Raw genomic sequence first — 26,172 nt, 5'->3', positions numbered from 1 at the left:
GGGGAGAAATGACGAGGTAATGAAACTATTCTGTGTGACACTGTAATGGAGGATACATGTCATTATATGTTTGTCAAAACTCACAAAGTGTACACCAGTTTGAACCCTAGTGTAAACTGTGTACCTGGAATAGTAATAAAGTGTCAGTGTGGGTCTATTGATTGTAACAAATGCACCCATCTGGTTAGGGTGCAGACAGTGGGAAGGCTGTGCTTGTATATAGTGAGAATAGCAGGGATACAGGAAATATCTGTACTTTTCACTTAGTTTTGGCATGAGCCTAAAACTCCTTTAAAAATAGTCTTTTAAGGGGAGGAGGACAAGGGGGCAGGGAAGAGTAACGGGAGGAGAAAGAGATTAATAGTCTCCATAAGGCCAAACCTCAGAGAGTAGTCCCTTGGCTCCTCTCTGGCAGAAAAATTACTTGCTCTTTTATATAAGTTCTCACAAGAACAATTATTCCTGCTTATTTTACTGTTTCTAAAGCACTGCACTGTACCTGTTTTTGAGGTCTCTTTTTGAACTATTGGCACTGGACAGGGTCTAAAGCTGTCCCCCAAGGTGGAGACGGGAAACCTTGACTCCCCCCAACTCCGGGTCAGGTTGCAGCTTCACTGATTTCCATCAAAAAAGAATTTACAGGTCATGTCAATAAGAGGCATAAAAAGATTTAGGCAGAATTTAAAAAGTACTCAAAGAAACAAGAGTGCGGGCCCTGAGGAGGCCCCTATGAGGTTTGACAAGTTTGACAAGCCAACGAGGCTTGAAAGTTTTTACGTAAACTTGGGAGTGTCCCTAAAATGGGCTATTTTGGATGTGTATTCTGGGGAGATATGTTAAAATAGAAACCATTTACACATGTTTAAGGCTGAGTTATGCTGTCCTCTCAATAGTGTGATTCCTGAAGATGGAGGTTGTTAGAAGGGAGTGCAGTTTAAGGGTGCGAGGCGGGAGCCCAGAGCTCAGTCCACAGGCTCACTGTCTATAAGGCCCTTAGGGATTTTTCCTAGAGGAGAGGGGAAAAAAATTTAAATAATTTTTGTGTCCTGAAGCTGCAGTTTTTCTTTAAAAGTACAATTTTTATATTACACTTTTTCTTGTCTCCTTCCTCCTGATCATTATTTCCTTGCCTCATCTCACTATGACTTGCCTGAGGGCAGCCGCGATGTCCTGTTTTGTGATAGTCCTAGAAGTGCTATGCAGCAGAGGTGAAATGTGCAGAGGAGGTCTTACAGTTACTGTTTTAAGATTTTACCTCAGATTCTGATCTTCCTCAGCCTTCTGGGGATCCTGAAGACAGCCTCTTCCAAGTGGTTCATCCCATGACACAAGTCAGAAAGAGAGGGAGAGAGAATTCAGGAAAGAGCCCAGGACACTGAGAACACAGGACCCCTAAACTAAGGACTTACCTATATGGAGAATCCTCACACAGCTGCATATTTCTCTAGCAGAGCTTTGGACAGTCCTCCTCCTTGGGGACAGTATGAGCAAGTGAAGGGGGAAATTCAGGACCAGACACAGGTCACCTGGGAGAGTCCATGGGGTGGTGATTTTCTCCAGAGCACCAGAAACCACCTCCACCAGCTCCCACTGGCTGCATGCAATGCCTACATTACTGCTTAGCTAGACACAAATGTGTGAGATGTATTTCTGGGAGAGAGGACATTTTAAACTTTATCATTTCCTTAGACCCAACTGCAAGTCATATGTAGTTCAGAGGACGATAGAGAGAAACTATAAAGACACTGATGCTAAGAGTGGAAAGGCAGTTTCCAGAGAGGTGACAGAGCACTGAAAACAACTTTTCTTTACTTCCCAGATTTGCCACCATTTAATGTACAAAGTGAATACTCTTAACTGCACAATTCCTTTCATTATTGGAATTTATTGTGGGTTTTAACTCCAGGTACACATACACATGTAAGGACATCCAGCCAGTGACATCACGTTAAAGGAGAACAGCTTGACCTTTGACCATCTTATTGAAGAATCCTTAATTCAGATTGAAAAGCTGGGGAAAGAGGCAGGGACGCCTTGGGCGAGGAGTGTGTGTTCCAGCCATTTTGCAGTTAGTAAATGTGGGGGACAGGGCTGGACCTCTCCTCTTCGCATGTGGTTTTTGAACGGTATGGGACTTGTTTCTGTAGCCTCCTTAGCCGAGATCCTTAAGGGCAGAGCCTGGGACCTGCTGATGTCTGAGTTGCCTTACAACCAGTAAAAAGTTGTAAAATAAAACTTGAGCTGAAGTTTCCTGTCAAGGAGAAGAGGAAGTGGCTGTCTTGGCAGATTTTGTCCTCTTGGCAGATTTTGTCCTCTTGGCAGATTTTGTCCTCTAGGTAGGTTCCCTGCTCCTGCATAACTGAGAGGAGACATTGCCTCGCTGGGAGGCTCTGATCCACAAGGAGGCCAAGTGAGAGTGCTAGATGTAGATGTGGTTTAAGAAAGTCATGAGACATCAGGGGACAGTTTAGAGGACAGCTGGTAGGAGGGTAAAGACTTTTGAAAGAGAGGGATAGGAAGAGGGGTGGTGTGTGGGATTTGGGGATTGTTTGAACCTGATGGGAGGAATCAGAATAACTGTGACAGCTGATTTTGGACATTTGCAGGGTTACTGTATAGAGCAAATCTTCTCAACTTTTGTTCATGGCGAGACCCTCATAGAAAAATACCAAGTTACATGTCCCACAGGGCAGTCAGTGAGGCCGCACAAGCCTAGGTTCCACCCTGACGCTTCGACACACGAGGTCCCACCTGCTACAAGGACTGAGGGGATCAATTGCTTAGCACTGTATCCTATCCCTGCTTTGGGGAATCATATATTTCTTATCAAACTGATGTGAAGGGCAGGGACTGTTTTCATCTTAGAAGAAGTGGGATCAAAATAATAAATGAAGAGTTGAACTGTAAGGAAGAAATGATTGATTCTTGGATTTGAAAATACTGATTTGTCAGAGGATCTGTGTGTTTTTGTGTATGCAGCATGTTCATTTAGCTTTTGTACTGTTTGTTTCACTAGGTCTAGGTACAGGTGAACATTCTGGGTATTAAGCCAGACTTCTGAGGCAGTACAATTGATGGGATCCAAGTGAAGAGTTCCAATTTGTATGCACAGCTAAATTAGATAGAAATTAATAGACAGAGAGGGATGTGGCCCTTGAGGAAGTTACATATAAGCGTGCCTAGAGATAAATGTTAGCTTGAGATTATATTGATTAGCACCATCTGGTCCAGTGAGGCATTAGATGCCCAGGTGGGTGACAAGTACATCTGGACCCATCCCTTTCCAGAAATGCCTGTGTTCATTCCGTGTACTGTACCCTTGCAACATGCCTCACTTTCCTATTGGGTCAATATTAGCTAAGTGACTACACTTGTAATCCTATAGGTTGATTGTAGTTTGACCCATGTTGTACCCATATTGAAATACTGCTGTATTAAAGCAGAACTTGGAAACCTAGCCTTTCTCTCCCTCTGTAAAATCTTCCCAGCTCGGGAGAGCAACTCCTTGGGTAGCCCCTCCCTCAGGAACATGGACTTGCACTTTCTCACGAGGTCCTGTGCTTTCCTCACTGATAAGGGAGACACTTCAGGCAGTTCACTCACGGGAATCTGCTCCTTTAGAAGTCCAGTGCTGGGAACCAACACTGATAAAGTTAAAAACAAGCTCCACAGCATCCTAACATCCCGAGATGCATAGGATGTGTTTTCTTGGAAGGCTAAGAGAGGGTTAGCTGCTAGGATGACTAATTGCTTTTGTTCCACTTCTGTATCTCTACTTGCTTGACATCACAAATTGTATAAAAGACAGCCTCTCCTTAGTTTGGAGCCCAGCCTAGTTTGAGCATATCTCGTGGCTGGGACAGTGCACCATTAAAGTCATCCTGAAAATCCCTCCTGGTCTCTCCTGGAAATTCTGCAACAGTATAAATTACCCCTGACAAAGAGCCTTGGTAGACCCCCAGGAACAGCGCCCCCCCCCCGCCTGAAATCTAGGCGCTATTTTTCTTCTCCTTTTGTACAATAAACTCTCTTAACTTCCTCCTTGGGTTTGCGACTTCATTGCTTCATGTTATGTAACCCCGAATTTGGCACATCTGACATCTAATAGGTTGGGAGTTTTTTTTCCCATATCACAATGGTAAAGGGGGACCCAGATTAAATCTGAGTCACAGATAGAACAAAAAGAACACCTCGGAGGTAAGCACATGATGTGAAGGAAGAGTGAAGTTGGGAAATGGAAAAGTGAGATAGGCCAGAGGGGTCTGCTGTGCTGGGGGGGGGAGGGGCACCGAGCACACTCTCCTCGGGTGTCCCCTCCCCCACCTGCAAACCCCCTTTGTGACTCCCATCCTCTGTGATGCAGGCAGGAGTATATAGTCAAGCTCTTGCACCCTCAGAACTCAGTTGCCTCAGGCAGCCTTGCGATTCAGATGGAGAATGTTCTCTATTTTGTTGAATAGCTATATGGAGCCATGGCTGAGCTATGGCTCAACTTTCTTAGATGCAGACCCCAACAGTACCTTTCTGAGTGCTGTGGGGTTGCTGCTTCTGCCCCTGTGCTATCTGTTGCTGAAACCATTTTTACCAACCTTCTGGGACCAAGAGGATATCCCAAAGGTAAGGACACATAGATCAATCCCTGAGAGATTCTTTGCTGTTGTTTCCCATTTCTTTCTGCCCATTAGTAAATGAGCTTTGTTGACTCAGGAGACAAGTGAGATGGGAGGTCTGAAGAGAAGACAGAGAAACCCTCATTAGCAGAAGAGGTCAGGCCAGGGGAGGAGATGAGGGAGGACTAATATTTCCATCTGAAGCTCACACACTACCTCTCTGGGTGCAGCAGAAGGTTCCAGGCTAAGATCCCAAGCAGTGATTCCCTGGCCCTGGTTGGCTCACAGATTGTGTGTTCTCTGCAGAAGAACAGTCCGTCCTGATGCTTGATTGTCAGTCCCATTCCCTTGTCTGGGGTCCTTCCCCAAGCCTGTCTTCTTGGGGGGCTGATCAGGAGGAAAGCAGCACTGACCTCACAGAGCCTCTGAGCAGAGCCTGGGGCCTGAGATCTCTCCCCAAGACACAAGGTTCCCCACAAGGAGCACAGTTATCTTAGTTGCTATTCCCTCCTGGAACAAAGGATTTCTGATGCAGAAAGTAAGTGTTGATCTCCCAGACGAAATCACCCTTTGAGTTTTTCAAAGATGGAAAAATTGAAAATACCTAACCATCTTTAAAAATTAGTAAAAGGAACAAATGAGTAAAAAGTCAAATGATTTTTGGGCTCTCTTAATTAAAATAAGAGTTAAATGATTAATAAATGTCTGAGCCACTAGAGAGAGGGATGAGATAAATGAGTCCCAGCCCTTCATTCTTTTCTTTTGGTTCTCAGCTACAGCACAGAAGCAGGAGGAGGAGGAGGAGGAGAAGCACAACACTTAAAGGTATGTTTCTTCCTCTCTGACCTCACCTCCTCAAGGATGAGCCATCCCGTTCTTTCCATGAGGTTCCAGGTCCATGAGCTCTGGAGAGGTTAGTAGTCAAACATGGTCTGTCAGGGTCCAGAGGCTTCAGAGGAGAGGCCCCAGGGAGGAGTGAGAGCTGAGACACCTCTTAGAGGCCTGCTCTGCCCACTGTGGGTGTGATGCAGGGCTGGACCTGGCAGGGCTGGGAGCTGCCGAACAGGCCCCTCGTGTGAGTTGTCCAGGATTGATTTCAGGTCACCTGGGAGCCACACCTGCTGTCCCTGAAGTGGGTAAAGTGCTTCATTCCTACACACTCACACTCAGCTCTGGGGTAAACCCTGACTTCTGTTTTTATATGGTCATTTCAAGCATTACACTGGAAGAAGCACACACACACATGTGGTCACCCAATGTTACCCTTGGCCAGTAGGCTTTGTGTACTGATTACTGGGATTTCCGACTTTAACGCCCTAAGTGTTCCTCCTGCATGGACTGCTATGAGACACTTGTATTTTGACCTTCACTAGATGTCACCCCTTTTCCTGGTTTTCCAGGTTGGAGAGCAAGCCTGAAAGAAAGACAGGAGGGGAGGAAGCTGCTTTCCTTTGTGAAAAGGTAACTAGCCAATTCCTTCTTTCCTCTTCCCTTTCCCTACATGTTCTATGAGTCCCATGGATTCAGTGCTGGTCAAGGTTGCCACAAGTATGTGAATGGAGGCTTGGAGAGAAGCTACGGAGTGCTGTGACATCATAGGGCTGTGCTTTGTGATGTCATGGCTCTGTGGCAGTGGAAAGGAAGTAGAAAGTGTCAGAGCCCCACCCCCTCAGGACATCAGACCTTCCTTCCCTTGTGCTGGTCCTGGCTACAGCTTTGTACTTTCTATCTCCTGCAGCCCCCTGGACCAGCATCCTGATATCATCCACTTCCGACAACTGCTGTGTCCAGACCCCCTCTGTGACATCTGTAACACCACAACAGCTAAAGTCAGTCGAATGTTCTTTCAGGCATCCCTGGAAGATGCTGCTCATACTGCGACCTACTTGACTTCCACAGATTCTGACTCATCAAGCACACAGTCCTTTGCCATCTCACCAGTCCTTCCAGGACACCAAATTCCAGGCCCTGTGCCTGAACCTTCTCCACCTCTGCCCTCTGTTCTCCCACCTAACCTGGTAACCTCTTTTGTAGACTCACTGTCACCTGTGCCACTGGGTGACTGTCAGCATGCAGAGCCTACTCCTCCCTTAGACTCCAAATCCCCAGTGGACCATTCTCCACCAGAGCCACTTTCCTGTCCCACTTCCCTGCTATACTGCACTCAGGAAGGAAAACTGATTCTTCAATCAAAAAGCACCTCGTCAGTTAATGACAGTGCTGGTAGGTTCTCCACTAACCACCTTTATCCCATGGAAGCCTCTCTTCATCACAGTGAAGGTTATCTTGTAGAGCCTGGAAACCTCAAGTTTCTCAGCCCTGAGAGCTGGGCCCTCCTGGAAAGACAAATTAAAAAGAAAGGTGATTTGCTGATGGGCAAAGGTCAGGGAAAGGGAACAGAATCTTTTCCAAAGCAACATCAGCCAGATTCCCCACTAAATTTTCCATGGAAAAGATCAGAGTCATCTGCTGATCAGTGGCATTCTGCACGCCCCCTTCCTATTTGGAGCAGTGAAGGCAAACCAGAGGAGCTGCTCACACATCTGAAGCCCCCAGGTCTTAAGACCTTGGGGGATCATTTAGAGCAAAAATATAGCCAGTTCTTCTGGGGTCTTCCATCTCTACACAGTGAGTCACTGAACTCCACTGTACCTGCCTCAGGCGACTGTTCTTCAAGTTTTATTTGCTTTAATACGATCTGCAGCACCTCCACAGCCCATGAATCTCCAGTCCCTCCACATCCTTCACCTCTATCCTTGCCCGAGGCCCAACCTCAACCCTTGTCCCAAATTCTGCCCCAATCTCACTTCCCTGATACCCTTCCTGTGCAGACCCAGGCCCAGTGTCAGTCCCCACCTTTAAGTCTGTTACCTTCTACTCAGTGCCAGCCTAGAAGCTGTGGAGTGTGTTTTCACGGCACCCAGGGTGAGATACAGTCCCTTACACCAGCTGAAATTCAACATCTGGAAGGTAACGTACTGCAGAAAGTACAGGAGAGTGTGTGGGGCCTACCCTATGTGGTCCAAAGATCTCGGGAAGACTTCTGTCCTCCAGCTCCCAAGCTTTCACTGATTCGCCAGGCCTCCAAGGCCCATATGCCAGTTTCCATCTTACCTGGAGATTTCCCCTGCAGCAGTGAGCTGCGAAAGAAACTAGAGCACCACCTTCGGAAGAGGCTCATTCAACACCGCTGGGGCCTGCCCCGAAGAGTCCTTGAGTCGCTATCCATGATGCAACCCCGGAGTCAGGTCCCTCAGGCCTCTGAGTCAAAAGAAAGTTATGGGCTTTCTTGGATCTCTTTGTATAAGGGTCAGAGCAGCAAGGACTTGAGCCAGTCTGGAACCGTCTATGAGAGGAGTTCAGAAGTGCTGCCTTTAGAGGAAGGGGTGGGGAATAACGAGGGTCAGAGCCCAGCGAGTGGCCCCCAAAACCTGTTGAGTGCCCATGACAGGATCACAGATAGTGCTCAGGGCTCTTACTCAGAGGAAGCCCTGGAAAGTGAAGCGGGGGAACATTCAGAGTCCTCAAATGTGAGTGTACACCAGAAACACCTTGAAAATGCCCTGAAAGTACACTTAAGTAAGAAGTTTGAGGAAATTCATGAGGGCCAGATCCCTGATGCTGTGAATAAATCATGGCATTCCATCAACCTGACCCTTCCCTTTCCTGAGAAATCTCCCAGCCAAATAAAAGGCAGAGATAGAACACCACTGGTGGGTAAGGACAGCTACGTGGACACCTCCCAAGATATTTCCTTCCTTAGTTCCAGCAAACAAAAGATGATGGAAGAGCATATTCTAACTTTTCGTAGGAGAATGATGTGGGGCCTTCCTCACAAAGTCCAGGAATCCATAGAAATCTCCAACATAAAGGAGGACCTGCACCCGGCTCTTTCTCATTCTAAATCTCCCTTCTCAGATACCTATATTTCTGACTTGGATTCTAAAACGGGGGTCTTCAAGACCCTTAGAAGAAGTTCTAATGCTTCGCAAGCACACAAAGTGGAAACAAATTCAGTTGTGGGTCTTCCTCACTCTGCTACCTCACATGCGGGCATGGAAGGACACAGGGCGCTGAGACAGTCACCCAAAACTTACACCAACCCTGAGCTTACAGAGAACATGCGGACAGTGGAGCGTGGCACACAGGTCTCTCTGCTCCCCACACGCAGGAACACAGACACAGGGGGTCAGAAGCAGACCCTACAAGACAAGAGACGCCACCCAAAGCCACCCACAGGGCAGGCTGGGGCTGCACCTGAAGTACGTGCTAAGAGAATGCGTTCCTGCAGTGACAAAGGGAGGCTGCAGAGCACAGTAACAAAGCAGTTAGAATATTTACCCAAGTGTGACAAGTCCAGGGAGATAGTTAAAGCAGAGGAGCTGAGTGATCTTCAGTCACAGACTAGTAACATCTCGTCAACTGGCAAGTCAGGGCTCATTCTAAGGAGAGGTGTAAATGCCAGTAAAAGAGAAACTTCCCTGATCACCAAAAGGCCCCTTCCAAGAACAGCATGTTCCCAAGACTTTAAATCATCAAAATCTGGAAATCGTCTACTTAATGAGCTGAAGTTTAATGTAGAGAGCAGGAAGAAGAGCCAGTCTCAGGGCCCTCCCACTAATGTGTCTCTTGCCTCCAAGAACTTGAAAACCCAGACCTTACTCCATCATGACCAGAGTGCCTCCGGTGGGGACATGACGGTTTCCCAGGTGATGCATGCTCACTTGGACATCACAAAATCCCACCTGGAGCAGCAGCAAGCGCCCTGGTTCCCTAAACAAGTCTTATGCAAACACCAAGACAGGAAATTCCCTCCAGAATCAAAAAGAGAGCGTCCTTTGACACTCAAAACAGGAGACCTCAGTGGAGGGGATGCCAGGCTCGACACACACCAGCACAGAAGACGCCGTCCAGACCGAGACAGGACACTAGAAAAGACTCTCGGGGGCAAATCTTCCCAAGCCCTGTCACCGAGAGGAGAGCCCCCTCCTGAAAATCTCTTCAGAAACAAGATGAAACACTTTTTCAAATGGATTTGTCCTAGTGTGAAACCAGAGGCCAAGAAAGCCCCTCAAAAAGGCCAGCTCCTGATTGCCCTTGGCACAGAAAGGGCCCAGTTAGAGGGGGAACTGGCTTTATTGAGAACACCAAAGACTAGAAAGTTGCCACAACCTTGGCAAAAGTCTTTTACTAGAATTTGCAGGAAGGATATTTTGTTCCCCTAAAATAATTCCTTCTGTGTTGAAAATATGGATGGCCCCCAATAAATGTCCTAAAAAAGTGATATCTTTTTGTGTGCTCTGTGGGGAACACAGGTTTCAGGTAATTAGGGATGGAGCTTGTGGAAAGGGATAAATATAGTTCCCCCCAGTTGCCCCTTTGGCTTCTAAAAGGTGACCAGTTCCCTGGAACTCTTGTTGAATAGATATCACACGTCCCCAAAAGAGCCTCCTGTGAGAAAATGGCTGTGCTTCCTGCCCCTAGCTTAGTCTCCAAGACGTCGTGTGGCCACGCATACCATCCTCCTCATTCATTGCAGTGAGGAAGACAGGTCTTCTGTACCTCAGGGAGGGTCCAAAACAGGTAAGGTTTTGAGAATAGAGTGGATTAGGTATTTTCAGAGACCTTTGTCTGTGACCACAGCTCACACAGGAGGGTGACCTTGCTTAGTGTTTGGGGGATGGTCCTGTTCGGTATTCCAGGGGTTGGGTCGGGTCTCCTGTGAGGTGTGTGCTAATGTTTCAGAAACATGCTTTGTTTTGCCTTGCCATTGATTTACCCTCCAGTAAATCACCTAAAGAAAGTGTTTTCCCTATCCTGGTTATTTCTTTTGGTTGCCTGGACTGACATTTTCACCTAGCTGTCAATGGTGGTGACATTTTACTCTCCAGGTAAAATAAAGCTGGGAGTAAGGAAAAGATATCCTAGAGAGGATAGGACAGCAAGAAAACATGCACAGGGAAAGAATGACCCTGCTGGAGAATAAAGGTTTATGCTCCATCATCCACATTTCATGACCTGGTACTGCTCCTGCTATTTTCTGATATGATCCAGTCAGCACTTCCTTGAGGCTGATCAGAGGACCACAGAGCCCACTGTCCCACCAGCAGAAGTGTACATGGGGCTTTCTTTGAGCACTAAATATTTGCAGGGCTGTCATCAGTCATAGCCTCTCTCCCTTTAGTGAAGATGAACTCAGTGCCTTCCATCTGTTCTTGATGACAACATGCAGGGTCTTGTGTGTGCAGTTCGCCCATCAGAGTGGACATGCCACTCTGAGCTTTATGGCATTGGCGGAGAGTCATGGCAGGTCTTTCCCAGATCACTTGCAGCTCATGTTCCAGCACCAGGGATACAGATATTTGTGGATTTCCTATGTGCCTATGCCAAGCACTCTCTGGCCAAGACTGACACATACCTACTGTAGAAACAGTGGTCTTTTGGGATGGCAACTATATTTGTCTCTTTCCCACTGTTGAGAATAATGCCTGACACCCACAAGCTAAAGGAGGAGAAGCTTATTTGGCTCAGTTTCACTGGGTTCATTCTAAAGCTGGCTGGCTCCAAGGCCAAAGCATGTGGTGGAAGGGCATGATGGAGGAAAATCACTCAGCCCATGGCAGCCTGGAAGCAGAGAGAGAGGGGACAAGAACATACCCCTCCAGGTCATGGCTCACATCCAGCCAGACCACCACCTGAAAGCACATTCAGCTGCTGAACTCATCAGTCCACAGGTGAATACAGGGCCCCCTGATCCAATCACCATATACACACATGAGAGTTTAGTGGGACCTTTTAGATCTAAACCACAGCAGGAACTCTGTACATACAGGGACTAATAAATGGTTTGAATTTCCCAGAAGGTTTCCCAGAAGTGGTTTTTCCATGAAAAACTTAATGCTGGGTGTCAAAATAAAAACAGAAAAATATATGTCCACTCTAGCCCCCTCATTGTACCATAGCTGCTGTTGTCCAGGTTCATGCCACTGACTGCAGTATCTAAAGCTTAGTGTTGTAGTTAGAAAGCAGACTCTCCAGGGCTCTGGAAAAGACAAAACATGGGAGAGTTGTAGGGCAAGAAGCCGGCAGAGGTGAGGAATTGTTGAGGACCCAATGTCTATGGTGACAGAGTTGCCAATAACCTGGCCTCTAAATTCTCAGTTGTGCACCTTTGGGCTTTTTCCTGCCATTCTAGTTCACTCACTGCCACATCTTAGTATGTTATCACCAGGACCCCTGTGCCATTGGGGTCATGCACTTCTTCCCATCCTCCCAGCGTGCATGCAGTTTGCCATGTTTCAACTCTAGGTCACTCTCCATTCATCTACCCACCTAGTTCTGTCTGTAGTTTTCTCCCTTCAAGTTTTCTTAGGCAACCAACGAACATTTGAAGAAAAGCTCAAGTCCAAATATGTCTATTTCACTCTCCATCAATCCTATCTGGTAACAATCCCATCTCTTTGTCTTTCTACAAATGTCTTCTAATCACACTATTGGACTACTTAAGTCTTGTAAGTCAACTAAATTCATGATCAGCACCAGCAGTAACTGGAAATAATTCACTTATTCCACAATAATCATCCCGTGCCTATTCTCAGTGAGCAAAGTTCATGGAACTGAGGTTACTGCTCACATAGATTTTAATCTCCCTGCACTTTCCTCAGAATGAGGCTATCTTTACTCGCTCAGATGTTGTCCTGGACTCACTATTCACAAAGGAAAATGAAGCCATCAGATAAGAACTTGACATAAACCTTCAGAAAAACTACATTGAGGCCTCTTTCCCTCATTTCTTTCCTGGTCCCAACCTGAAACATATGACATTCTTGAAATGTCTTTCTGGAGGGACATCTGACTTCTAGACCAGCCCTCGCCAGTCATCCTCTGCAGCCTTTCCCTCTCCACACACAAGCAAGTTGGCATTTTTGCTTTCAAAAAGCTTTTTATTACAAAAATGTTTAAGCATATTTAGAGCAGATAGAACTGTGTAACTCCCCATGTATCTTCATCTCAACTTGCACAAGGTAGGGTGCTCCATCTTTTACACTATGCTATAAAGGGCAAAGACCATCACTCTTTCATAATTTGTCCATTACCATTTAGACCTAGATTATGTGTTAAAGGACTGGGCACCAGCCTGTGGTGGTCTTAGGAGATGGTGGGAAAATTAGGAGGAGGGGTCTGGTGGAAGTTACACCCTTGCGGACAGGTCCTTGAAGGGGATATTAGGAACCTGGCCCCTCGGGATAGATATACAACTATTAAAAATTAAAAAAATATTTTTTATTAAAAATATATTAAAAATTATGAACTATAGACACTCGAGGAATTGTATGTATATTATGTGAACTGTTCCAATAAAACTTAAAAAAAGATTTAAAAATTATGGTGCTTGAGGATGATAAGAATAGGAAAGATGATGACAAAAAGGATGAACACATTTTTGGAAAATGAAAATCTGTGGAGGAGAGGTAAGCGACGTAGCAAAGCAGACTGAGCACCTGCAAACCACCTTCTCCCACAAACCTCTGGAAGACACGTGACCCAGTGACGCTGAGACAGCAACTAGAATGCCGGTGTTACCTGCTGTAAATGTGGTTCCTTGAGACTTGGCCATTTTCTTCTACATTGTGTGTCCTTAAGAAAAAATGGGGAGGAATTTTCCAGGATTTAGTAAAACCCTGCTGCAATGTTAGGTGCTTGCATTGTGAAAGAGGATCAAAGCTGGTGTTGAGCACTCATGAGGGTTGAGTGTGGTGGGGGCAGCTGCGGGAATAAAATGAAAAACTTCAAATATTAGAGCTCAGTACAACACAGTAGTCCATTTAGAAATGTATTTTCAATGAAACTTGTTGAAAAGTTGTACGAGTGCTATGCAATAGTATACATTTTTCCAGATTTACCTATTGTTAATATTTTGACATTTTTGCAATCTTTTTTCTTCCTCTCCATGTCTGTCCACACATACACAAAAGTGCATTTTTTACTGAATGTGTTATTTATGTACATGTACGTGTTAGAGATCATGTACTATTTTCTTGAATATTTCATTGTACACTAAGACACTTTTGGCAGGATCATTTTAAATGAAATAAACCAGACCTGTAAGTCAACTGTTGCATGTTTTCCCTAATACATGCAATCTTAAAAAGATTACATGACAATAAAAAGGACGCTATTATTACACAAGAGGGCAGTAATAAGGAGGAAGGGGAAAGGACATGTTAAAGAAGGTAATAGGAGGATGGATGTGACCAAAATATCTTATAGGCATGTATGAAAATACCACATTGAAATCCAATATTTTATAAAATTAACTGAATTAATAAAATACACAAAAGTTTTGTTATATACTCAATTATCTTAATCAGTGAACTTAATGCTGGCATAAAACTTTTGACTAATCTCATTAATATTCCATTTTTGTCAATTTATCCAGTAGTATACTTGTGCTTTTTAAAAATTCCTTTTCAGAGGATGCAGTCTGGAATCTCATATTACATTTAGTTTTCATGTGTCTTAGCTTCCTTTACTCTAAAAGAGTTTCTCAGTCTTTGTTAGCCAGTGGTCCATTTTATGGTCCCCATCTCACCTGGACATTTTCTGATGGAGCTTGCTCATATGTTAATGAATGCTTCTATATTTGCAAGTCTTAGAAACTTCAGCAAATCAGGGCCAGATTTGCTGCAAACAAAATTGAAACCAGCACTGCAAGGCTATACAGAGAGATTTTTCTGAAGAGAAAGGTGAATAGATGGAAGGAAGGGGTCCTTGTTTAGAGAAGAGATAAAGGGGACATTTTGGATGCAGGAGAAGACAAGCAAAGAAAGTGGTATCCCTGCAGGTGAGCCATCATCATATGGAAAGGAAAGGATGGGGTGGTCTGGAGCTGCAGCAGATGCATAGGTGAGGGAACATGGTGAGCAGCATCAGGACCTAAGTTTAACTGTGTATAAACCACATAATGAAGCATTAGGGAGTATCTCAGTTACAAGGCGGCCTCACAAGGGGAGAAAAACAAGCACAGTATATACTATCCACAAAAATGACATCTTGCTTAGGTTGATTCCTAGGCATTTAAAGTTTTTGAAGCTTTTATCAGGTAGCCTACTTCCAAAAGTGCCTCAGCAAATAGCATTTACTGGGTTCCAGGTTGCTTGCCTCTCCTTCTGGAGTTAGATTTCAGGTTCTTCTCATCTCATACAAAGAATTGGATGAGACAAGCTAAAAATGGTCCCAAAATTTTGTGAAAAGTGAGGGGTGAAGGGGAAGGAAGAAACCAGCTATGTAGACCAAACCAGGGCAGAGCAAAAGAAAAAGTAAAAGCAAAATTAAAAGTTACGATAGCAAAGCCTTCATGGTGTCAGTGTATCTTTTTATACCGTTTAAATCTCAAGGAAACCCATGACAACTTCTACATCCAGGTCCTGAGAAGGCAGTGCTGAGATCCCATGCCTCAGGCTGATGTCCATCTCCTCAAGTTCTCCTAACAAGTCCACATGCAAGGCTTTGGGAACTGTTCTGCGCATGTGTCTGGAACCTTGTAATTAACAGGTCATGCCCACTTCTGCAGCCAGCTTTGCCACGCCCTACTCTCATATTTCCTCTTGAGACACACAAATCCCTATAATTCTTTATGGGGTGCCGAGGGAGTGGAGGTCTCTGTCTTCTATAGCTTCTTCCAGCTGGAAGGGGCTGTAGACCCTGCCTACTGGGGATTATGTGCTCTCCAACTACCTTGGGTGCTGTGGCTCACGGGCTGGGTTGAAGAAAGGAAAACCTGTCAGGGAACAATGAGAAAAGAGTAAAGACCATTGACCTTCATTATTAGCCCAAACACAAGGAGCAGGTCAGATTTCCACATATCCTGCAGCAACACTGGAGTCTTGCTTTTTGAAGAGAAATGTCAAGTCTTCCAAAGACTCACAGGAGTAGCTTGGGTGATCTTGTTCTTCAGATAGTTCAGGTAGAGCTGGCTTTATTCTAGAAAGATGAATCTAATTATCTGTCTTCACCACCTTTAGTGCAGTGAGTGTGGCAAGGATTACTGAGAAGGAGCCTTTCCACTCTGGGTGTAACTAGTCAGTAGGTGTTCCCTTTTCACAAGCACTTGGTCTCCAGGATGGACAGTAAGTGGTCCTCCTTGGGCCAGGAGCTGGAAGGACTTCGTTCCCATACTTTTGGGCCTGTTACTTGGCAGAGATTAATGAGATATTGTAAAAGGTCTCATAGTCTTTGGGTCTACTATCAGAGGATAAAAATGGCCTGCTACATAACATTTAAAATGGGCTCAAACTTAGCCCAATTTTGAGCATGTTATGAATACCCATGAGTGCTACTGGCAGCAATTGGAGACAGGACTCAGATACCTCTTGGCAAAGTTTTGCCAGAGCTCACTTTAGGGTCTGGTTGGAGGAATATAGTCTGGTTGTAATGATTCCTCGGGAACCAGGAATAAGGCTAGGGTCTTAGGGGCTGTAAGGCTGCCCTTTTTGCTTCCCTGTCAATCTTTGATTTCCCAAAGAGACTTCAGATATGTCTCTCTGGTGGCCCTTGCAGTGCATGACTGAGACCTACTTAGGAAGATACACTGCCTCTAGGAGTTGTAGAATCTGCTGCTTATGCTTGATAGATGATTGTTTATTCATCAGTAAGCCTCTTTCCTTCCAGATGGGTGCATGAGCACGTAGTATCAGAAAGGCACACTTGGGGTCTGCATAGATATTTAACCTTTTGTTTCCTAATATCAGTGCCTGAGTAAGAGCCATTAGCTCTGACTTTTAAACAGAGGTTCCTGGAGGAAGAGATTTAGCTTCAGTGACCTGCTATAAGGTGAAAACTGCATACCCTGCCCTTCAGTGTCCTTCGTGGACAAAGCTACTTCCATCAGTGAATCATACTTCTTCAGGGGCTCGGCAGGACAGATCACTGATGTCTTGTCTATTTGTATTGGTCTGTGAGATGATTTGTTCACAAAAGTGGCTAACTTCTGTGCCTGTAGGCATCAAAGAAGCAGGGTTAAGAGTATAAGTTTTTATCACACTCTCAGGGGTATCTAAGAGCAGGGCCCAATAGTAAGCCATTCTCCTGTTAACCAAAAATAATCCTTAGTCTCCAGAATAGCTCTGACCTGATGGGGAGTCAGGACTTTTAGTCTCTGTCACAAAGTTAACTTTGCAGCTTCTTCTGTTAGTACAGCTGTAGCTGCTATTGCTCTCAGGCATTTGAAAAGTATGCCACTGGACAGGGTTCTTGCCCTAGCATTTGGGGTCAAGACTTCCAAAGCAATTCCTCTCTTCTTAAGTAAGGTACTCCCAGTGCTAGAGCCTGAGCAAGGGCATGTTTTATTCCCTAGGGCACTGTCACTCACTTTTGTCCATTCAAGGGTCACAGACTCAGGGCCCTTGACAGCCTCATATAAAGGCTTTGCCATTAGTCCAAAATTAGGTAGCCACAATCCCCAGGAAGGAGCAAAGCTGTCACTTAGTGGCTGGGGCCCCCAAATCACAGACACCCTGGTTAGGGTCTCTAGACAGCTATTGTTCACCAGGTATAAGAATATATCCCAGGTATTTTCTTTTGAGACTTCATATCCTTCTTTAGCTAGAAATTTGAAAGTCTGTATAGGGTTATTGTTATATAATTTCTGAGATGTACTACAAACCAGAATGTCACCTACATTCTCTAGGAGGGGTTTTTGTTTAAGCTTTAAATTCTTCAAGTCTTTTTCTAGTGCTCAAGCAGAAAGGTGAGGACTGTCTATAAACCCCTGTAGGAGAACTATTTAAGTATATTGCTTTTTTTTTTCTTGAAATGGGATTTTCCTATTCAAAGGCAAATAGATACTGAGAGTCTGGATGTAGGGGGATAGAGAAGAATGCATCTTTTAAATGTAAGATTGAGAAGCAATTGATGTCCCCTGGAATTTGGGAGAGTATTATGTATGGCTCTGCCACTAGAGGATGGACTGGAATGACAGCCTTGCTAAAGAGGCAGAGGTCTTGTACCATCTGATATTCTCTGGAGGGGTTTTACTATAGGGAGAATGGGAGTATTGCAAGGGGACTGTGAGGCTTCAGAAGGCCATATTTGAGAAACTTGTCCATGAGAGGCTGGAAACTTGTCCAGAGACCCTTTACATGCCTCTTTCTTGACTGGATACTGCTTTGGGTTAGGAAATCAGCTGGGGTCTTTTAGTCTTATAACTCCTGGCATAGCAGAATTTGCCCTACCCAGCATTCCATTATAACATGCAGCAGGCTCCATTCATTCAATTTGGTCAGGGAGACCTGGTGTAGTCTCAGCAAGTAAAATCTGTTTTGTCCTTAGCCAGAATTTGAGAATTGCCCCTAATTTTGTTAATAAGTCTCTACCTAGAAAGGGAGCAGGCCACTATGGGACGCTTACAAACTCGTTTAAACACTTAGCCTTTAAAGTAATACCTTAGGTCAGGAGTAAAAGGGCTCCCTTGGTCCCAACTATGGCTATAGACCTAGAGAAGAGTTTTCCAGAGCAGGAAATCAAAACAGAATAAGCTTCCCTGGTATCAATAAGCAGTTGAATTGGCTCACCCATGACGTCTAAGTGTCCCCAGTGTTTCTTGGAAGAGAAGGTACATCCATGGAAAGAGGCATTGCAGCTTCCCTTAGGCCTCTTCAGTCATCAGAGCAGGCAATGAGGCTTCTGGCCTAGCCCCTCTCTGGGAGCGGGGACAGTCAGACCTCCCGTGCCACAGGCCAGGGACATCAGCTGTCTCACGTGCAGAGCAGGGCCCCGGTGGAGGCTTGGCGCAATCTCTTTCCCAGTGTCCAGTACTCTTGCACTGGAGACGGGAACCCTTTCCTCAGTTGTTCTGGGTGTTTCCTAGTATCTGGGTGGATTAAAGCATTACCAACTGTGACAGCCATAATCCTAGCCTTTCTCTGTTGTCTCTCCTGCAGGTCCTGATTGTTGGACACAGAAGAGGCTGTGTCCAGCAATTGGGCCATAGTGGTCTGTGATCACATCTGAAGTTTTTGTAGCTTAAGTCAAACATCTGGGGCTGACTGACAGATGAAATGATACATCATTTGTGCCTCTCCGTCTCTGGAAAATGGATCTATATTAGTATTCTTGCTGAAGGCCTCTGCTAATTGGTTATAAAACAAACCTGGATTTTCTTCTGCATCTTATGAGACCCTACTCACTTTATCTTAACTAACAACTTTTTAAAGCACCTTTTCATCCCCATGATAAGACCAGTTGGCATACTGGACATCATTTCTAGTCCAGGACTAGTATGACATTCCCAGTTTGCCTCTGTTTGAGGGAGAATAACTTCTCCAGGGTGGTTTCCTTCCCCTTTTCAGGCATGTTACCCATCGGTATTTTCCAGCCTCTTGTAGGATTCTTTGTCTTTCACCTGGAGTAAAGCAAATGGCCAAGATGAATTGAACATTTGCCATGGTAAGTCAAAAAAAGGATGAAAATTTGAAACCTATCTGCACACTTACTAGGGTCCTCTGAATAGTTCACCTAGTCATTCTTCACACTTGGACATCTACAACTGAAAAAAGGACCTGAACTCAAGTATTTTCTTCCATTCCTGGGACGTTTCTTAGGGGCAAGGCAAGTTGTGAATTAGAGTAGAAAGAAGGATCAGTTCGGGTTCTACCTGTGGGGTTTAAAAGCTGTCTGAGAAGCAGGCAAGGGGGACTGAGGAACACTGGGTTCCCCTGGAGCACCAGGCTCTAGTGGAGTTCCTGAACTGCTTGGAGGGCATGGAGTTGGTTTATTGGCTTGCAGGTTTAAGGAGGAATTTGAGGAGAATTCCCAATATCATCAGACAGACTAGAGAGATCCACATCCCCCTGGGAGACAAGTGTGGGTCTTAGGATGGGGTCATCCAGAATATCTTTCTCTTCCACAAGGGTCACTCTAAACACCATAGTTCCTGAGCATTCTCTTTGGTAGAGAGTCACTGAAGCATGAACATAAGGCTTTGCATTCCAGCTTGTACATTTTAAGCAGAAATGCTGTAACAGCAGAATAGTCTCATAACTGAAAGCACCATCCTAGACCCATATCTCACCATAACCCACTTCAGACTGGACCCAAACTGTATTGCAATAATAGATAAGTTGCTTTTCGTTTAGATTGTCAGGATCAAACATTTCCCACCCAGCGAGAACATGGACTAGTGGCGATGTTAGTGAAATCTGTGTGGTGGTGAGATCCAACAGATCTCCTCTCTGCTTGTTGTGGGACCTGTAGAGACAAGGTGACAGCTAGGGCTGTGCTCCTTAAGGAGGAATCCCATGCATAAGGCGAGACCCGAAGTCCACAGGGTGCACCTTGGGAGACGTTACAAAACCTGGGTAAATGTCTCTATTTTGAATCTTACAGTGATGCAGGCATCATTTACCACAGAAGGGTACAGAAGGAAGCACCCCCCCCCACCATCTTGGTGGTTTTGTCTCCACGTTTGGTCCCATTAACTCATTAGAGAGAAGGGGGCTGAGCCATCTGTGGGCCTTGCCTAGTCCAAACTCCTGTGAGGTAATAGCAGAGCTTTCCCAAGCAAAATTCTTTTAACCACCTCATCAGAGCCCTTGAAGGTCCAACTTTATTTAAAACATGTGGGAAAACATCTCTTGCATTTACTCTGATAGAAAAAGTACTAAGAATGGGGACGGCTGTTTTTATACACTTACATTTACTTTAGTAAAATTTTTAAGTGTTAAAATATTGCTTTGTTCAGGCCTCAGGCATCAGCCCTTATTTGTCTGCATTTAAACAGGGAAGCACACAAGCCTGGTGGTGATTGCTGCAGGCAGCTCTTGGGCCAGAGGGCACAGTGTTGCAGGTGCTCAGTCCTGGCAACAGCCTTGGGCATTTTAAAGTGGACAATTTTTTTTTCATTTCTCCCCCATAACCAAGGTAAGGCAAGGTAAGATGGTCATGCCCTGCTGGGATGGGAGCAGACCTCTCTGGTGTTGCCCACAGGAGATCTGCATTCACCCAGTTGTGAGCACCTGCATTTGCTCAGGACTTGTGGTGTGTTTGTAGCATACCCCCGACCCTGCAAAAAAGTTTTATATCAGAAAAGTCTTCATGAGTTCTTTTTTTGTTTTGTTTTGTTTTTGGCTTTTCTCCGGTACCGGGAACTGAACTCACGACCTTGCACTTGCCAGGCAGGTGCTTTGACGCTGAGCTAAATCCCCAGCCCCCTTCATGAGTTCTTAAAGGGATTATACAGTTTTTCCTTTTTGTGGGGGAAAAAAAGAAAAAATTTCATCTCTCTGGTTTTCCATAAGCCCATATGCTGTTTAAAATATAAGGCCGGTGTGGTGGATTGACAACTGGTGTCAACTTATTAATAGGTTCCTCCCCGAGTATGAATTGCTGAATCATTACGGTGGTGGTCTAACATGGCTGAAGCCCAAAAACAACAGCCTATCTTCCAAATGACCACTTCCCCCTTCTCCCCTCAGCCCTGAATACAACTTCCTGTTACCCTTTCCACATGCATGAGGGAAGCCCCAGTCAGCTTCTAGCCAGAGTCCTCATAAACCCCCAGCCTCCTTTGTCCACCTCGAGGAGCCCTGAGCTGCATGCGGTTCTCTCCTCTCCTCTGCATGTCTGGAGTAAAGGCCTTTTTCCATCTCCTTTGTTTGCCTCTTCTTCTGCACTGAAAACCTGAAACCTATAACACCAAGCTGAACTGAGTAAGCGTGGTGCTGGGTGTGGAAGGCCCACCTGAGGACTGTTGCCAGCAGCATAAGAAGCAGAACTGGAGCAGAAGTTAGGCTGTTAGGAGTAGGTAGAAGCTGTTGGGAGTCTGTTGGAAGCAGAGAGAAGCTGTAAGGAGCTGCTGGTTTTCTTGGAGAAGCTTGTCATTCTGGCTTTCCTGATGAACTTGGCTATTTTCATCCCCCAAGGAGCATGGGACCTTGTTGTTGCTGAGAATGGCTTTGGCTCCATTCTTTGGAGGAGCTCCAGTCTTCACCTTCAGCTTGGACACCGTCTCTTGGCTTCTAGTGGAGACTGTTCAGCTTTCTCTTTGGATTCTCCAGCCTTCCAGTGTAGACTCATCAGCCTCTGTTGCAGACCCATCAGCTTCCTGATATGGACTTGCATAGAATGCTGGACTGAATCCTTCGGTCTGCAGTGTGCAGATATCCTCTGCACGCTTCCTCATCCAACTCTGTGGCTGACCATTGTAAGCCAATCTTGTAATTTCTTATATATTTGTATATCTTATGTTATATCTGTTTCTCTAGTAAAACCCTGACTGATACAGGCAGCTATTCAAAGAAAGTAAAGAGGGAGAAAAAAGGAGGTAGCAGGGAAAAAAAAGATTGTGGAGGCAGGTGACACATGCCCATGTAAAAGTTATATGTACTCATGCAACAAGACAAAATGGCAGAGATAGAGAAAAAAAAGATGGTGGCAGCTGATGATGCATGCCCACATAAAAGTTATGCATAGTTATGCAAGAACACCAAATGGCAGATGGCCGTGTGGTAAGTCAGTATGGCTGCTGGCTATATGCCAAGTGTGGAGAATCTCTCAGATTGCTTCAAAGCTTAGGGGCATCTAAGGACACCTGAGGACAAGGCTCTGCTTATCCAGCACAGGTGCACGGTGGGATACAGCTATGTAACCATGACTTAGCACAGGTAAACATGCATGTCCTGGTTATGACACTATACAAGAATATAAATATGAGATAACAACCTCTATAAGAATTATACACTAAAGACGTAGGTGGCTCTTTCTCTTGCTCTGGCTCTCTACTCTGCTCCATGCCGCCTGCTGTTGCCAATGTTTTGTACAGATGCTTTCTTTAATGATGGGACCTCACCTGTGAAAATCTCCATTGGGTGCCCCAAACAGGCCAACAGAAAGGTAATGTGGTGGCACTCCCTACCAAAATGCAAACCAAGAAAAAAGCTATTTACACACTAGGGTACACAGAGATCAGGCTAATTTAGCAAAATACATAACAATGCGCAGACCACAAGGTGTACCAGCTAGCTATAAAGAAAGACAAAAGCCAACATTCCCTTTCCCCATCCCTCTTGGCTAGAAAAGCAGCAAACAGCTCCCTGCACACCTTAGAACAGTCCCCTGCATCTCTGGCCTATGGGCTACAGTAAAGGAGAGGAGAAAAGAAACCTCATGGCATTCTGGAAAGAAACAAAAAGTGTGCCCACATGGGCCTTACCTTGGACTCTGGTACCTGAGCTTTCCTCCTGGCTGGCTATGCCAAATTGTTTTTGGGTAGCTTGCTTCTAAAAGTGGCTCTGGGTTGCTTGCCTCCCCTTCTGGAGTTAGGTTCCAGGTTCTTCTCATCTTGAACAAAGAACTGGACAAGACAAGCTAAGAATGGTACCAAAAGTTTGTGAAAAGTGAGGGGTGAAGGGGAAGGAAGAAACCAGCTCTGCAGAGCAAACCTGGGCAGATCAAGAGAAAAAGAAGGTAAAAGAAAACATAAAATTACATGCTACATCTGGGAAATACAGTGTGGGCTACTGTGAGAAATCATGATAGCAAGCTCTTCACGGCTTCTTCTCACTGTATTCTTTCCAAATCTCAAGGAAACCCATGAGAACTTCTACATCTGGGTCCAGAGAGGTGGTGCTGAGATCCCATGCCTCAAGCTGATGTCAGGTCTAGGCCAGCCTATTGAAAACCTCCTTGAGTTCTCGCCAGAAATCCACATGCAGGGCTTTGGGAACTATTTTGTACATGTGTCAGGAACCTTGTAATTAACAGGTCATGCCTGCTTCTCCAGCCAGCTTTGCCACACCCTACTCTCCTACCTCAAACCTATTATGAACAGAATTGTTTTCATGATTTCTTTCTCAGTGAGGTCATCACTGTTGTAAAGGAATTGGTGTGTGTGTGTGTGTGTGTGTGTTGATTTGTATCCTGTCACTTTCCTGAATTTATTGGTTCTAAAAGTCTTCTAGTGGAATTTTCTTGGGGGCATCTTTTATGGAAAAAAGTCATATAATCTGCAAATATAGTTTTGCTTCTTCCTTTCCTACTTGCATTCCTTTTTTTTTTTTTTTTTTTTTTTTTTGTCTTTTTGAGACAGGGTCTTGCTATGCAGTTCAGGCTGGCCTTGAGCTCACTTTGTAGCCCAGGCTGGCCTTGAACTTGCAATGATCTCCTGCCTCAGCCTCCCGAGTGCCCCACTTGCATTCCTTTCCTTTCTCTTGCTTGATTGTACTATTAAAGTTTCAAATACTACACTGAACATGAGTAGTAAGTGTGAAAACCCTTGTCTTGTTTCTGATTTTAGAGGAAATATTTTGTTTTTTCCCATTCAGGATAATGTTGGCAGTGGGTCATATATGGCTTTTATCAGTTTGAGGTAAGGTTCTTCTATACCTATTTTCATTAGGGTTTTTAATCATGAGCTGATAGTAGGCTTTGTGGAAATTCTTTTCTGCATCTATTGAGCTAATCATGTGACTTTTATCTTTGATTCCATTTATATGTTGTATTCATCTATTGATTTGTGTATTATAAACTATCCTTGCATACCTGGGATGAAGCTGACTTGGTCATAATGTATGATCTTTTTCATAAATTATTGAATTATATTTGACAGTATCATATTATTATTGTTATTATTTTTTGAGATAATTATCTAGCCCAGGCTGGCCTTGAACTTGCAATGATCCTCCTACCTTAGCCAGCTATCTTATTATTTTTGCATCCGTGTTCATGAAGGACACTGGCCAGTGGTTTTCTTTTTTTGTGGAGCCCTTATCCTGCTTTGGTATCAGGTTAATGCTGGCTTCATGGAATGAGTGTGAAAACAATTCTTTTTCACAGAAAATTTAAGAAGTATTGGCATAGTTCTTCTCAAAAGTTCTGGTAAAATTCAGTGGTAAGCCCACTGTGTCATGAGATTTTCTTGGTTGGTAGAGTTTTAACTACTGCAGCAATATCATTGCTTGTTATTGGTCTGTTCATGGTTGTTACATCTTCTTGGTTCAACTTTGGTAGTCATATATGGTTAAGAATTTATCCATTTTTTTCTAGTGTATTTTAATTATTGAAATATAAATTTTCAAAATAATTTCCACTAATTCTCTGGATTTCAGTTGTAGTTTCAACTTTTTAAGGTTTTTTTTTTTTTTTTTCTGGTACCAGGAATCAAACTCACGACCTTGCGCTTGCCAGGCAGGCACTGTGCCGCTGAGCTAAATCCCCAGCTCCTCAACTTTTTAAGTTCTAATTGAGTCTTCTGCCTCTCTCTCTCAATAAGGTTAGCTAAAGTTTAAAAATCTTTTTATCTTTTCAAAACCAACAAATTCTTTGATTCAAAATTCTTTGTATTTTTTGTTCTAATTTCATTAACTTCCTCTTTGATCTTTTTAATTTCTCCCATTAACAGATAAATGGATAATAGATGTGGTATACATAAACAATGAAATATTACTCAGTCATAAAGAGGAATAAAATCATGTCATTTATAGGAAAATAGATCAAACTAAAGACCATAATGCTAAGTGAAATAAGTCAGAAAATTAAATATCACTTGGTTTCTCTTAGTGAGAAACAAAATATAAATATATAAAGTATATAAATATATGAATAAATTAGAGGAAATATGGTAGGAAACAAGAAGGCAGACTTTTAGGGATAGGAAAGGAGATTGGAGGTAGAGGTGACATAGGAAGTGGGCACAAAAGGATTGAAAATGACCAAGGTATATGCATGTATCAAGCCTGCACATTGAACATGCCTATTATGTATGGAAAATATATGCTCATAAAAATGACACCTTGTTTTACAACATGTAGAGAAGCCTATAGGGACTTTAGAGAAAAAGTATATGGGGAAAAATCATGAAACTTTTCATGGAGGAACTAAGTACAAGTATTATTCAAAATAAGGCACTGCTAAATCTAATTTAAACTGTATTCATCAGACATTAATGATGCTAAAGAGAATACTGTTCTCTAAATCAGGATGGGTTTGGTTGTGGCCCAGCACTTACAGGAAAGAAAAATTCTGCAATTAAATAATCCAGTTTTGTTGAAAAAATTCTCCTAGTTTTTAGGATAATACGCTATCTGATAAGAATAATCTCTTTTTAATACTAGCAAGAATATCAATACCCTGATACATATTTTTAAAGTACATTTTTAATAGTGCCTATCAGTTTTGTAAAATACTGGATTTCAATTCAAATATTATATTTTGATCATATCCATCTTCCATTTCCTTCTTGTACACCCTGTTCTCTTATTCCCTTCGTCTTGTCTAATAGTTTTCCTTGTACCTTCATATCATCTTTTGAAAGATTAAATTATTATGGAGAACATGTGATATTTGTGTTCTGAATCTGATTTCAAATTATACCACAAAGCCATAGGAAACAAAACAAAATGGTACTGACAAAAATAGACATGTAGAATAAAGAAGTGGAATAGAGAACACAGAAACAAATCATTGAAACTACAACCATCTGATTATGGTTGTAATATATTAGAATATATTATAATATTGCAATATATACAATATATAATACAATTATATAATAATATATATTATGGAT

The 26,172-nt window shown here is 43.9% G+C and overlaps 1 protein-coding gene, 1 long non-coding RNA gene and 1 pseudogene across 4 annotated transcripts; 1 reads left to right on the top strand and 2 right to left on the bottom strand.

Moving 5' to 3' along the window:
* Positions 1-1,865: 1,865 nt before the first annotated feature.
* On the bottom strand, positions 1,866-4,903 carry LOC106147222. The gene is made up of 2 exons (XR_001231995.1): positions 4,827-4,903; positions 1,866-2,359 (listed from the first exon to the last, which is right to left on the bottom strand). It is a non-coding gene; the product is annotated as an uncharacterized LOC106147222 (long non-coding RNA).
* Positions 4,204-9,888, top strand: LOC102013001 (putative spermatogenesis-associated protein 31D3). 3 transcript variants are annotated; one of them, XM_013507542.1, is made up of 4 exons: positions 4,204-4,617; positions 5,384-5,435; positions 6,011-6,071; positions 6,349-9,888. In XM_013507542.1, the coding sequence occupies exons 1-4, from the start codon at positions 4,438-4,440 to the stop codon at positions 9,833-9,835; spliced, it is 3,780 nt and encodes a 1,259-aa protein (XP_013362996.1). In that variant the 5' UTR covers positions 4,204-4,437; the 3' UTR covers positions 9,836-9,888. The 3 variants fall into 3 exon arrangements, with proteins under 3 accessions (XP_013362996.1, XP_013362997.1, XP_013362998.1); XM_013507543.1 differs by lacking the exon at positions 4,204-4,617 and adding an exon at positions 4,954-5,148; XM_013507544.1 differs by lacking the exons at positions 4,204-4,617; positions 5,384-5,435 and adding an exon at positions 5,490-5,523.
* A 3,414-nt stretch (positions 9,889-13,302) lies between these two features.
* Positions 13,303-26,172, bottom strand: part of LOC102012683 — a 44,460-nt pseudogene continuing 31,590 nt past the window's right edge.

The sequence above is a fragment of the Chinchilla lanigera genome, unplaced genomic scaffold, assembly GCF_000276665.1.
Source record: "Chinchilla lanigera isolate Chin_1 unplaced genomic scaffold, ChiLan1.0 scaffold00129, whole genome shotgun sequence".
NCBI classification, from domain to species: Eukaryota; Metazoa; Chordata; class Mammalia; order Rodentia; family Chinchillidae; genus Chinchilla; species Chinchilla lanigera.
Note: the sequence above shows the minus strand (reverse complement) of the source record. Positions and strands in the feature narration are given on the sequence as shown.

Excerpts from the sequence above, each read along its gene's own strand:
- LOC102013001 (XM_013507542.1), top strand. The coding sequence starts at position 4,438 with ATGTTCTCTATTTTGTTGAATAGCTATATGGAGCCATGGCTGAGCTAT. Across the intron at positions 5,436-6,010 it reads GAGAAGCACAACACTTAAAG|GTTGGAGAGCAAGCCTGAAA; the intron begins GTATGTTTCTTC and ends CTGGTTTTCCAG. Across the intron at positions 6,072-6,348 it reads CTGCTTTCCTTTGTGAAAAG|CCCCCTGGACCAGCATCCTG; the intron begins GTAACTAGCCAA and ends TATCTCCTGCAG.